The sequence below is a fragment of the Hemibagrus wyckioides genome, linkage group LG18 (genome assembly GCF_019097595.1).
Source record: "Hemibagrus wyckioides isolate EC202008001 linkage group LG18, SWU_Hwy_1.0, whole genome shotgun sequence".
In the NCBI taxonomy this organism is placed as follows: Eukaryota; Metazoa; Chordata; class Actinopteri; order Siluriformes; family Bagridae; genus Hemibagrus; species Hemibagrus wyckioides.
In genome coordinates, this window is record NC_080727.1 from 12,922,605 (window position 1) to 12,935,923 (window position 13,319).

At 40.5% G+C, this 13,319-nt stretch overlaps 2 protein-coding genes across 2 annotated transcripts; one reads left to right on the forward strand and one right to left on the reverse strand.

The window, feature by feature from the left end:
- Positions 1-6,074: 6,074 nt before the first annotated feature.
- On the reverse strand, positions 6,075-7,313 carry LOC131368772 (growth arrest and DNA damage-inducible protein GADD45 gamma-like). The gene is made up of 3 exons (XM_058414885.1): positions 7,175-7,313; positions 6,871-7,075; positions 6,075-6,750 (listed from the first exon to the last, which is right to left on the reverse strand). Exons 1-3 carry the CDS (start codon positions 7,273-7,275, stop codon positions 6,637-6,639), a joined length of 420 nt encoding a protein of 139 aa, XP_058270868.1. The 5' UTR covers positions 7,276-7,313; the 3' UTR covers positions 6,075-6,636.
- A 3,896-nt stretch (positions 7,314-11,209) lies between these two features.
- LOC131368771 (growth arrest and DNA damage-inducible protein GADD45 gamma-like) lies at positions 11,210-12,650 on the forward strand. Its single transcript, XM_058414884.1, has 3 exons — positions 11,210-11,450; positions 11,573-11,777; positions 11,898-12,650. The coding sequence occupies exons 1-3, from the start codon at positions 11,308-11,310 to the stop codon at positions 12,009-12,011; spliced, it is 462 nt and encodes a 153-aa protein (XP_058270867.1). The 5' UTR covers positions 11,210-11,307; the 3' UTR covers positions 12,012-12,650.
- The last annotated feature ends 669 nt before the right edge of the window (positions 12,651-13,319 follow it).

The following is a 13,319-nucleotide window of genomic DNA, read 5'->3' on the forward strand; positions in this document are numbered from 1 at the left end:
CCTTCATGACCATCTGCTCTGGTTCCAGGGACAACCCCACCCCGGTTCACTAGTTGTTTTACTCTGGATAGGTCAACAGGGACCTGGAGAAGGCACTCGACAGTCATGTGATAGAAGGACCCTTGTAAAACTGGAGACCAAAAGAGGGGGGTAAGGCATATATGGAATGAAATATTGTGACATTGCAGTTAAAGCCCTCTTTCAAGCCCCAGGACAGCTGAAAGCACTGGCAAAAGGAGACCCTCATCCTAGTCAAGGTCCCTCCCCAAGGCTTATATCAATCAGTGCCTATATGACAGCAGGCCTCATCTCAGCAGCATGTGTGCACCCTCCTTCCCTTGCTCCCTAAACCACTAGAAGAACACCCAGTCTGCCCGACAGGAGGTCTTTTAAGAGAGTGCTCCATGATGACTAGGAAAGCAGCAGCAGGTCCCCCGAGGGAATGTAGCTTAAAAGGAGAAGGCTTGTGCCAGGCACAGGGTCATCTCTTTCCTCTTCCTCTCCTCCTACCCCCCCATGCTTGCTTGTACCTAAAGCTCCAACTCATTATGCACAGCAGCAGATGGAGCAGGTTTTGTGGCCTAGTTGCTGGGTAGATTGAGGAGTCCAGGGTTTGGGGGCCTGGCTGTGATTTTGCAGTCAGCAGGCACTCGCTGACAATAAGGGCTGCCTGCGTGCTGCTGCTTTGTTCTTCACTGGCTCATTTGATTACTTCTATTTTTTTTTTACCCTTTTGGATGTTTGAAGAAAGCCAGAGGTCATTCAGATGCAGCCAGAGTTCAGCTGTTCACTCCCACAACATGATGCATGGGTTTATAATTATAGCTTACAAGAAGTCAAATAATATGTGTATTGATGAACATCAAAAATATGCAACCATTCAGACTGCAGCTGAAAAAGAAAAAAACAATCAACATAGTGGCTCTTGTGCTGGTGAAAAAATGAGATCAAAAGATTTACAATATTTTTATGTGGTTTCTAATGGAACTCTTGTATATCAAGCCTATAACAGAATGTTTCCTCTATCACCCAGGTTTCCCAGTAGAATCTAAATAATTCTGGTGGAACCCAAAGATGCAGGAAGCAAAGATGAGGCAAGCTTCCTCCTCAGATTAATTTTTTCTATCCAACCGATCAGGCTGCAGCTGGATGGAAGGTGGAAGATGGCAAGCTGGTGCAAAAATGACATTATAGTTGGAGCATGTTTACTTCTTTACACATTTAGACTCATTTTACAACCATAAAATTAATGACCATTTTTCCATGGCAAAGATTCTTCAATATTTATGCAGTTCATTGTTTTAGTTCCCTGAGGAACCAACAAAAATCAAAGATTAAAGATCAATAAGCCAATTTGCCAAATTTCTATTTGTTCTTCAGGGAACAAATAGAAATTATTCTTCTGTGTTATCTTTTTGAAAAAAAAAAAACTTATTTACTTATTTACTGTATAAGATGGTATGAAGTCTCAAACTTGAGAAATAAATATATTTTATATTTCTATTCCAGATCTAAAATACTACTAAGCTAGTTATAGATATTACTAGAACTGATTGGTCAACCTCATTTTTAGTGCTTTTCTCTGATGCTGTTATCAACGATTTTTATCAAGAACAGGACTTTCTAGGTTTAAAAACCATAAAAGCAGAATATTTCAGCAATATCAGTCTCATTAACAATGTTAATCCATAATCATTTTTAAACACTAAGTGGATCCAGGATTGTGGCCTCCTTTTATTGCATGTAGTTTTTTTTCTTCTTGTCTTTGCTCATCCTACTCTAGGATCAGATATTTGAAACCACGGGGGATTCACTGTTCATCAACCAGATGGCATTTTCTCAGCCAATCACAAGCTGTCTCCATCTGAGTCAGAGGAAAAAGGCCTTCAGTCATACAGGGCAAATCAAGGGCAGGGTTATTATTTCACAAAAGTGAACTCCACATCAGTGACAATGTAGCTGATTATATTGACTCATATCACCTGTTTTATTTCAAGTAATAATAGTGAAGTTAGTTCTATTTAGCTATCACATAATTCCACATTTGCGTATTAACGGAAATATAGGGTTGTACGGATATTTGATTTTACTCCTAACCATGGTCTGAGCTTTTTTTTCTCTTGTGTCATTAGATTCAATGCAAAACTAAGAAAGTAAACACGCCCTGGTCAATAAATCACATTTGCAGCAAAGGGGAAATTGGTGTTCATTGGATTTATAGCAGTGGGCTGGATAATATGGTATTACTTCTCAGGTCAGATTTACCTGCATCTGATAAATTTTGTGTGGGCCCAGTGCTAGTCCTTGTATGAGGCTGCATCTCCGGCCCGATATCATACAGTTTGCTTTTGGCTAAAATTAAAAGTCATCCAAGCATCAACACTGAGCACTCTATTTTTAAAACACGTATCTCACGTTAATGGGATTCTAGATTTTGTCCAGAGTCAATCTTTAATTCTTTAAATGTTCATAGAAAGATGACAAACATCTTTCTATACATCTTATTATAATTTTAAAAAAGCACATGTTTTAGAATCAAATCGCAACTTGGTCTAGTCACATCTTGGTCGCTTTAAGGCAATGATGGACATCTTTGGTCAGTCAGTGCTCACTGGGTTGATACACTATATTGCCAAAAGTATTCGCTCACCTGCCTTGACTCGCATATGAACTTAAGTGACATCCCATTCCTAATCCATAGGGTTCAATATGACATCGGTCCACCCTTTACAGCTATAACAGCTTCAACTCTTCTGGGAAGGCTGTCCACAAGGTTTAGGAGTGTTTATGGGAATTTTTGACCATTCTTCCAGAAGTGCATTTGTGAGGTCACACACTGATGTTGGACGAGAAGGCCTGGCTCTCAGTCTCCACTCTAATTCATCCCAAAGGTGTTCTATCGGGTTGAGGTCAGGACTCAGGCCAGTCAAGTTCATCCACACCAGACTCTGTCATCCATGTCTTTATGGACCTTGCTTTGTGCACTGGTGCACAGTCATGTTGGAAGAGGAAGGGGCCAGCTCCAAACTGTTCCCACAAAGTTGGGAGCATGGAATTGTCCAAAATGCCTTGGTATGCTGAAGCATTCAGAGTTCCTTTCACTGGAACTAAGGGGCCAAGCCCAGCTCCTGAAAAACAACCCCACACCATAATCCCCCCTCCACCAAACTTTACACTTGGCACAATGCAGTCAGACAAGTACCGTTCTCCTGGCAACCGCCAAACCCAGATTCGTCCATCAGATTGCCAGATGGAGAAGCGCGATTCGTCACTCCAGAGAACGCGTCTCCACTGCTCTAGAGTCCAGTGGCGGCGTGCTTTACACCACTGCATCCGACGCTTTGCATTGCACTTGGTGATGTATGGCTTGGTACACAATATAGTGTATGTTTGATTGCATTTGGGCCATTTTGGGTGCTTAGATTTGGAGCACATTTGGCTCACAATACATTCACCTTTGACCTAACTGATCCTAACCTCAACTTAAGAATCTGCTCTCTGTGAATTAACCATGAAAAATATAAAATTATGCAGAACATTTTGACTTCCAGGCCCGAAGCTTAGAAGATTTCAATTTATAAAGCTATCATATGTAAAGACCACGCTTGATTCCCAACCCGAGCCTCATCAGGTGACCTGACACAACAGGAATAAATGTTTTCATTAAATATTATCATCTGGCTCAGCTCATCAAAATGAGACAACTCTTTCAGCTTCCAAATGAGTCCTTCTAAAACAAACAAATTTTGCAATCTGGTGACCAGTGATTTTTTTTTCTTCTTTGCCAAATTACTATCATTAACATTGTAACATTACATTTCATTGTATTTTATATAATGGTTAGTTAGTAGTAAACAATTACAAATGTGTACAACTAAAAATGAGTATTAACAACAGGACTCTGCTTCATAAACAAGATTTAGTTCTATTTATTCTGCCAACTGATCACCTTCACTAACACACTAATTAACCTTTACTATATAAAACACAGAACTCACCATTCACGCACATGAACAACTCAGATGTTTAAAAAAGACAAATGAAGCATCATGAAAAAACAACAAACAACAAGAACAAAAAAACAGACTGGAGTATATATGTGAGTCAGCTCTCAAGGTTCAGCTGAACAAAATGAATGAATGAATGAATGAATGAATGAATGAATGAATGAATAAATGGTATTAAATACATTAATAAGCAAAAATAATGGAAGATAAAACAATGTGGAGCATATATGCAAATCAGCTCTCAACATTCAACTAATGGAACTGTTTTTAAAAAACTGACTCATTTGCAATTACTCACCAGTTTACAATCACCTGCACCTCACTTAATTCAGTTCTGGTTTACACAGTGATGAGTCTGAGCCTTGTTTATCCAGTTTCACCTGTTTTTGTTAATGCTGTCTCTTTTGTTTTTTTGCCACATCCAGTCTGTTCGTTGATTGCATGACCTTTTGCTTGCATCAAAGCATTTGTTTGACCTTTTGGTTTGTCTGCCTTTATATTTTTTTTTATTACTAAAACCTCACATTTACATCCCTGACAAAGAATATTCATGCTTAACGTAAACCTTCTTTCTGTATATGCAGAATGTGTTGGCCCCCCTTTTACTGCCACAACATCCCTGACTCATCATGCACTGTGTATTCTGACACCTTTCTATCAGAACCAGCATTAACTTCTTCAGCAATTTGAGCAGCAGTGGCATGTCTATTGGATCGGACCACACGGGCCAGCCTTCACTCCCCATATGCATTAATAAGTTCCTTCCTTGGACCACTTTTGATAGATACTGACCACTGCAGACCAGGAACAGCGCACAAGAGCTGCAGTTTTGGAGATGCTCTGATCTAGTTGTCTAGCCATCACAATTTGGCCCTTGTCAAACTCACTCAAATCCTTACTCTTGCCCATTTTTCCTGCTTCTAACACATCAAGTTTGAGGACTAAATGTTCACTTGCTGCCTAATATATCCCACCCACTAACAGGTGCCATGATGAGGAGATCATCAGTGTTATTCACTTCACCTCTCAGTGCTCATAATGTTACGGCTGATCGGTGTAAATGTTTATGCTATTTTAAATTTCGAGACTTTAGGTCTCATTATGTAATGCAATATGTTACAGTGTAAAAGTGAGTGAAACATAAGTCTTTACTCCAGCCTCTATTTCTCACTTTTTTCTAACACAGGGCAGCAGTTAGATGCCAACATCTTGATTAATTATCTTCTTAATTAAAATCTTTCTTCTCCTTTTACTTTAACCCATGCTAGCCAAACTAGGTACTACATCAGGATTTTCCAGATTTGTATGCATCTGAACTGTTTATAGTAAGTGGTCTTTATGGTTTCTGACATTTTCTTTCACTAAATTTAATAACTCCTGATTATACAGATTTTCAGAAAACACTGCAAACATACTGAGTTCTCTACACTTGAGTGTATATATGGAAGCTTAGGTCTATCCAGACATGCTCACTTTATACCACTCTACTAATGCAATTACACCATTTATTTGTTGCTTGACTGATTGCAATATACCCAATGTCTGTAACACTACTCCATATTAGTGTCTAATCCAACTGCTGCATTCACCTGTTCAATTCTCTGTTCGTCCTACATCTATCATGCACTTCCTTTTGGTAAATTGAGAAAATCTCAGCATCTTCTTTAAGCATTTATACATATACATTGAATAAGTCATATAATCTGTCAAATGGAAATGTAAAAATGTGGTGCATGGGTATATTATTAATGTAAACACAGAATGAATTGGCTAATGTATGCTGATAGTGCCATGGTACACACATTTTGAAGTTTTCCACTTTTAAGGTCATGTGACTCAATCTTCTCAATCTCAGTCTGATCAACTGAGAGATCTAGACTTCACAGAAAACGTCCCAGCATGTATGAGCAGAATATGTACAAATGAAACCACAGTATGTACCAATTAAGTTTATTCTTTATTCATTTTTTTGTATCAGTCAAGTGAAAATTTTACAAAAAATTATTTTCTCTAACTCGTTTAGCTATTGTTGTATTCTTTTTTTTTCTTCTTTTTTCCCCAAAGTGAAACCTTTAGACTTCATTTCTTGTCATAAATATTTCTAAAGTTAAACCTTTAGAGAATAAGACAATTCTGGAAAGTGGAAAGAAGCACATTGCTGACAGTAAGGTACGTTATACTGTGCAGCAATTACGTTTTGTTAAAAAAATGTCCCTGATGTTAAGTCCAATTTTCTCCAAAACGTCGCTACGACGCACCACCGCGTCCTCTGCGTGTCTAACGCTTGATGCGAGATTTGCGCTGTGAAACACAAACCCGCTTTCTCCTTCCTCTCCAAACCTCATCCGCACAAAGAATGAGGGCCGCTGGGTCGCTCTCGTGGCATGCCCGGCCTCGTTCACATAAAGAAGGAGGACCATCTTGGCATGGACGGGACGAGAAGCGACGGAACCGTGGGGCGAAAGGCCACTTCAGGCCTGCATGCCCCGCGCTGCCTGGACTGCATTAGAGCCTCCTCAGAAGCATCCAGGGATGTGAAGATTCATCATCATCATCCTTTATTCAAAGGATGCATGTATTTCCATTAAGGGTTAACAGCCTCTCGTGTGAGAAGAGTCCCATCAGCAGATCAGCGAGCTGGCAGAGTGATCTCTGGAAGCCAGTCGTTGGAGCGCCGGCTTTCTTCACAGAACATGTGCAGCTTCTCCAGAGCTGGGTCTTCCCACGAACCGTCAGCAGGACTCTGTGGAAATAAAAATGAAAAATAATGATGAGAAACTCTGGTCAGTTGTGCAATAGAGTTAAACGTGTTGTGAAATTCTCTGGCTGATGCTGTTGCTCCAGCACATGTGGCATGGCTTACCGTGATCAGGAGGCAGTGACAGTCCTCAGATTGATCTTTAGCGCCGACGATTTCACCCAGACGTTGCACGTCGTTCACTCTCACGATGCTGATGTCGTTATCGAAGCAGAAAGCCTGGATAAGAGTGAAGTGGATTTGGAGCGCGATGTCGCACTCGAACTCTTCATCCATGGCCAGGACGCAGAAGGACACGCTGTCCGGATCACTGCAGAAATAAAAAAAAGAAAACAGTGCATGAGCTTAAATTCACATATAGCATAGAGAATAATGCTTAAATCTGAACTTGTGTATCAAAGATACTCACTCATTCATGATTTTAGCGCACTCGTAGACACCAAGGGTGACGCGACCCTCAGCCTCGGCGGACTGCAGAGCCTCAGCCAGAGATTTGCTTTCATTAACCATCTTGGTTTGAGGCTTTATTATGGGTAAAGTAGTGTAATATATCCTACTAGCACGCTCGCACAGTTTGGAATGAATTTTTGGTGACACGCGCCATCTATTTATACTCGGAAGCCGGCACGCGCCTGCAGTCTGATTGGCTGAGGCAGGACAATACAGGGACGAGCCTTTGGAGGCGCGTGCCTATAGACATGCATGACATCTCAAAGAATTCATAATGGGAAAAAGGTCAATTTTGCAAGCTGGTGACTTTTAATTCGTATCAATTTTTAATAGAAAGCTTTTGTTAACTGTAGACAGACAGGCACGTGTGCTGCAAGATACATAGACGTTTGCACAGATTAGATTTAATAAATGTTCACGTTGTAGATTACAAAGTTTTAGTATAAATTTAATAACAAAAGTATAAATTAGTAATGAAATTCTTGATGCCCCAACAATAATGTCAATCTCATCTTGATTCTTGATGAGATTCAGATGCCCCAACAACAATGCATTAATACGATAAAGTAAAAATACGGCGAATTGTGCTACAGTAATATTAAAATGTACTTCAGTGCAATGTCAAATAGTGCTCCGATAATCCTTTCAGTATGTAAAGAACAAATGAAAGTATTGTACAAACTTTGTCGTTCCATGTGAATAAAAAGCCCAGCTATTAGTAGGAAAAAAGAATTTCTTTATTTTTCTTTGCAGGTATTTCACTGGGTGTTAAGGACAACTGCAGAAGAAACACATTTGAGATAAAAAAAAAAAGTTGCCTGTTCGTAGTGTGTTAAAAAATGAAAAAAGGAAAAGGAAATTGTCTATATTTTACAGTTTCATATCCCATGTTTTCTTGGGGTTTTTTTACACACCAGAATTGTAATCAAAGGGTCAAATCGTGTGGTTGGAGTTGATAACAGCAGACACGCGTGGCTGTTTTGCATACGCAAAGGTGGCCCGACTTTTGGACGCGTGGCATATTAAGACGGCCCCTTCCCCCATCTCTCTCTCTCTCTCTCTCTCTCTCCATCTCTGTCTCCCCCATCTCTCTCTCTCTCTCTCTCTCTCTCTCTCTCTCTCTCGCTCTCTCCCTCTGGCAGAGGCAAGGCACATCTGCTCATGTGGGATTGAAAGATCAATAAACTCTAAACTATAGCTATTATGCTCGTGCTGGATACCTAACGTATTGTTTAATTAGCAGTTTGTTGCATATGCAGTGGTTGGCTAGATATATATTTGAAGAAGAAGAAGAAGAAGAAGAAGAAGAAGAAGAAGAAGCTTACTTAAATATCAATTGTCATATAATACAGCTGTGTTTCAGGCTGTAAAATAAGTTGAATTGGAAAACGAAGTGAATTTTACTTCTCTGAAAATAAGACAAGAAGGTTGGATAAACTTTACTGATCACGAAGGAACTTTTTGTTCCAACTTGCTCAGGACAATACAAAAACAGTGAACAGATTGTTTAAAAAATAAAAAATAACAGGGGTAATAAAATGGAAATATTTTTATGACCTGTGCTAGAATGAATGACACTACTGTAAATGGTATTTTCATTCTTTAACTTCTTCATAACCGTTGTTAACACAACTGAATTCAGAAAGTCAACACAGGAGTTTGATTTGTTAAAGCTTTGATGCAGCTTAGTATTCCACTAATTAAACCTTAGTATTAAACACAGTAGTGGTGATATTAGCAGGATACAGAAGTGGTAATCTAAAAATGTCCTCTGTTGTAAGGCAGATCGTTTCTCTTCCTGTCTGACAGTAGCACGCGCCTGCTGTTGCTCTTAGGACAATAAGAAGGCAGAGCAGCCCATTAAAAAGAGCCGGATTTATGAGGGTTAATCTACAACTTGGTATGTGTGCGTGTGTGTGTGTGTGTGGAGTAGAGTATAGGGAGGGTACTAAAAGTAATTGTTCACAGGACCACCTGTCACTCGGGAGCACGCATGCAGTGCAGCAGCGCGAGACGGACGGACGGGGTGCAGATGTTACGCGCACACAATACAGAGAGGCAGACGAGCTGCACACGTCTCTGTTGAGGTCAACTCTGCGGCTCACGTGCATGCAAATCGCATGTGTGCGTTTTATTCAGACTTCTGCAATACTCCAATGGCCTATATATGCCTTTATTTTACATTAGCAAACTTAGTAAACAAATACTTTTCTACTCAATTCATAAACAGGGATTCAAACTGATCATGCAAGTAAACTAGCCATTAAAATAGATTGCAGAATGTTGCATGGATTCAATATTACTTTATATACACTATGATTACTCAGGATTTTCTTATTTTCGTATTGACCTAATTAGGCCTAACTTTCCAAATTCAGAAACGTTGCACTCTGCTTTTCTTAAGGAAAAATCAATAGAAAACTTTAATACAGACTTGTTATGCTTTATTCTAATTACTTTGGTGTGGTAGATGAACAATAGCGTTAGGTGCTGCAGGGTGAGGGGTAAAGAGTGAGTGGAGTGGGAGTATCCTAGTGAGGCCCCTCCATCTGCTCCTGTTCTGCACAGTAACAATAGGTCTGAATCTGTCAGCGTCAGTCTGCTCTTTCTGGTCTCTCAAACAACACGACATTTCTATCTGCGGTCCTGTTTTGTTTTGCATTGGATTTTTGTGCGATCTCTAATGCTGTTACACGAATGCACCATCTGATTTAGCAGAAACGGGCCTATAACCTGAACGTTGTTTTGTTTGCTTAGCATTGTTTTATTTCCAAATGCTAAACTTCATTACAAAAAATGATTAAGTTGGTATTGTTACATGAGTGCGAAGTGAAGCCCTCCATTGCTCCTAAAAGTTTGAGTTTGACGCAAATCATGCAAAACATTTTACATATCACACACGTGCATTTTGTTTACATTCATTTTTCCATATGCATTTGCAAAGTGATGCCCTTTTGGACTTTCGTGCGATCTCTAATGCTGTTACACGAATGCACCATCTGATTTAGCAGAAACGGGCCTATAACCTGAACGTTGTTTTGTTTGCTTAGCATTGTTTTATTTCCAAATGCTAAAATTCATTACAAAAAATGATTAAGTTGGTATTGTTACATGAGTGCGAAGTGAAGCCTTCTATTGCTCCTAAAAGTTTGAGTTTGAGGCAAATCATGCAAAACATTTTACATATCACACACGTGCATTTTGTTTACATTCATTTTTTCCATATGCATTTGCAAAGTGATCCCCTTTTGCAAAGCTTCTGTGCGTCACGTGACTCGGGGCCACAGAGCCAGGCAGATTGCATGGCAGGGCGTCATGGCACGCGTTACTCATTTGCATGTGTATAGGCGTCCAATAATAGAAGTTTCAGAACTGACAATAGGCCGTTTCAGAGTGTCTACAGATGGCCACACTCCACCTGTCCTTTTGCACGGGGAGGGGTTCATATACACACTTTCTTTTTTTCTCTCCAGCAGCTGTAATAAGCCTATTCAATTTAAGAAACCTTCTTTTTCATTTTTACGCGTAAAACTTTACAAGGTTCATATTTAAGCATTTTTTTATTATATAATAAAAAAAAAGTTTCACAGTCTTATAATAAGTAGTCAATATTTAACTTCCATTTGCCAATGTAGATTTTATACATTTTATATCATAGGAGAAAGGTTCATTAGAAAGTTAGATTAGGTTTAAAGTCTAAATCAGATTTAAGCAAATTCGCTACATTCAGGTGAAGTATTGCTCTAATTCACATATACCATGCATTAGACAATAAACTTGCATTTCCATATCTAAATATAAGATTCTGATTTATGTTCCTCTTATGCAAAAATGTTTTAAAGAACCATGAAGTCCAGGGCACAAAAAGTCCATGGATTATCTCCATCAATCTGCCACGAGCCGGAGTGTGACAATAGTATTAGCATACCAATGCAGCACGGGCCAATCAGAGCAAGTGCCTTTCATGTGCACCACGAGCCCTAGAATATAAAAGCCGACGCCTGGCTCTGATTCAGCACCAGTCTTCTTCGGACTATCCTGATCTCTGCATCTTTACCGTACCGTCTCGGAACGATTCTTAACTCTAACATCATGACTTTTGAGGAAGTTGCCATCCAGAAGCCCAGCGAGAGAGCTCAGGGCACCGGCAATGCACTGGAGGAGCTATTGGTGTCTGCCAAAACGAACGACTGCCTCACCATCGGGGTGTATGAATCTGCTAAAGTGATGAATGTGTAAGTATTCGGTCTCCGCACTTGCTTTTAGAAGCACTAACGTATCTTACTGAGGTTGATTGAGTCATGCATGTTATGCATACACTGATACTCATGCACTGTTTCCTTTTTTATTTCTGCAGTGATCCGGACAGCGTGTCCTTCTGCGTCCTGGCCATGGATGAAGAGTTCGAGTGCGACATCGCGCTCCAAATCCACTTCACTCTTATCCAGGCTTTCTGCTTCGATAACGACATCAGCATCGTGAGAGTGAACGACGTGCAACGTCTGGGTGAAATCGTCGGCGCTAAAGATCCATCTGAGGACTGTCACTGCCTCCTGATCACGGTAAGTCATGCCACATGTGCTGGAGCAACAGCATCAGCCAGAGAATTTCACAACACGTTTAACTCTATTGCACAACTGACCAGAGTTTCTCATCATTATTTTTCATTTTTATTTCCACAGAGTCCTGCTGACGGTTCGTGGGAAGACCCAGCTCTGGAGAAGCTGCACATGTTCTGTGAAGAAAGCCGGCGCTCCAACGACTGGCTTCCAGAGATCACTCTGCCAGCTCGCTGATCTGCTGATGGGACTCTTCTCATACGAGAGGCTGTTAACCCTTAATGGAAATACATGCATCCTTTGAATAAAGGATGATGATGATGAATCTTCACATCCCTGGATGCTTCTGAGGAGGCTCTAATGCAGTCCAGGCAGCGCGGGGCATGCAGGCCTGAAGTGGCCTTTCGCCCCACGGTTCCGTCGCTTCTCGTCCCGTCCATGCCAAGATGGTCCTCCTTCTTTATGTGAACGAGGCCGGGCATGCCACGAGAGCGACCCAGCGGCCCTCATTCTTTGTGCGGATGAGGTTTGGAGAGGAAGGAGAAAGCGGGTTTGTGTTTCACAGCGCAAATCTCGCATCAAGCGTTAGACACGCAGAGGACGCGGTGGTGCGTCGTAGCGACGTTTTGGAGAAAAATGGACTTAACATCAGGGACATTTTTTTAACAAAGCGTAATTGCTGCACAGTATAACGTACCTTACTGTCAGCAATGTGCTTCTTTCCACTTTCCAGAATTGTCTTATTCTCTAAAGGTTTAACTTTAGAAATATTTATGACAAGAAATGAAGTCTAAAGGTTTCACTTTAGAAATATGTCATCATAAAGAAAAAACTAAAAAAAAATTAATAATAATTAATTTTAATTATAACTAATGTGATTGTAATTTTGAACGAATGGAAAAAATAAATAAATAAACTGCTGAAATAAATGCTGCCTAATGTGTTATTTCTGCACACGAGTCATTCACTATGCCAAAATCTAAGTGCTGTCATAAGTTTTGGTACTTGTAAATGCTTGCATTGTGGGGGCGGCGTGTGTACTGTCAGCTGCCTGGCCCCATCCTGGCCCCGTGGCCGCTGATCTGCATGTGTATGAATCAAACACAATAGCAGCACGCCTCTGGCTCAGACTGGGGGCCTGCACAAGGGAGCCATTGTTTGAGGCGGCAGATGTCCGAGCTGCCAAGCAAACTCCATCTGCCACAGAGAGCAGATGGGAGGTGAAGAGCAGGCGTTGGGGGGGAGAGAAGAAGAAAGGGGTGGATGGGTGGATGAATGCTGAACTCACTTTCGCATTGGCTCAGAGTTTGCTGCTTCATTGTGTACATTCTGCATCTGCCTGTAGCATGTGCAAGGGCGACTGCACTCTCTTTTCAAATGAAAGTTAGATTGAATGTGACCATACATACAAAAATGGTCAGTGCTGAACAAACACAAAGTGTTTAATTAAACACAATATTGGATGAATCTGAGTACTAAGCGTAAAATGTACTATAAACCACTTTCTGTGATTTATAGCACTGCTTCCACACAGTTTATTAGTTT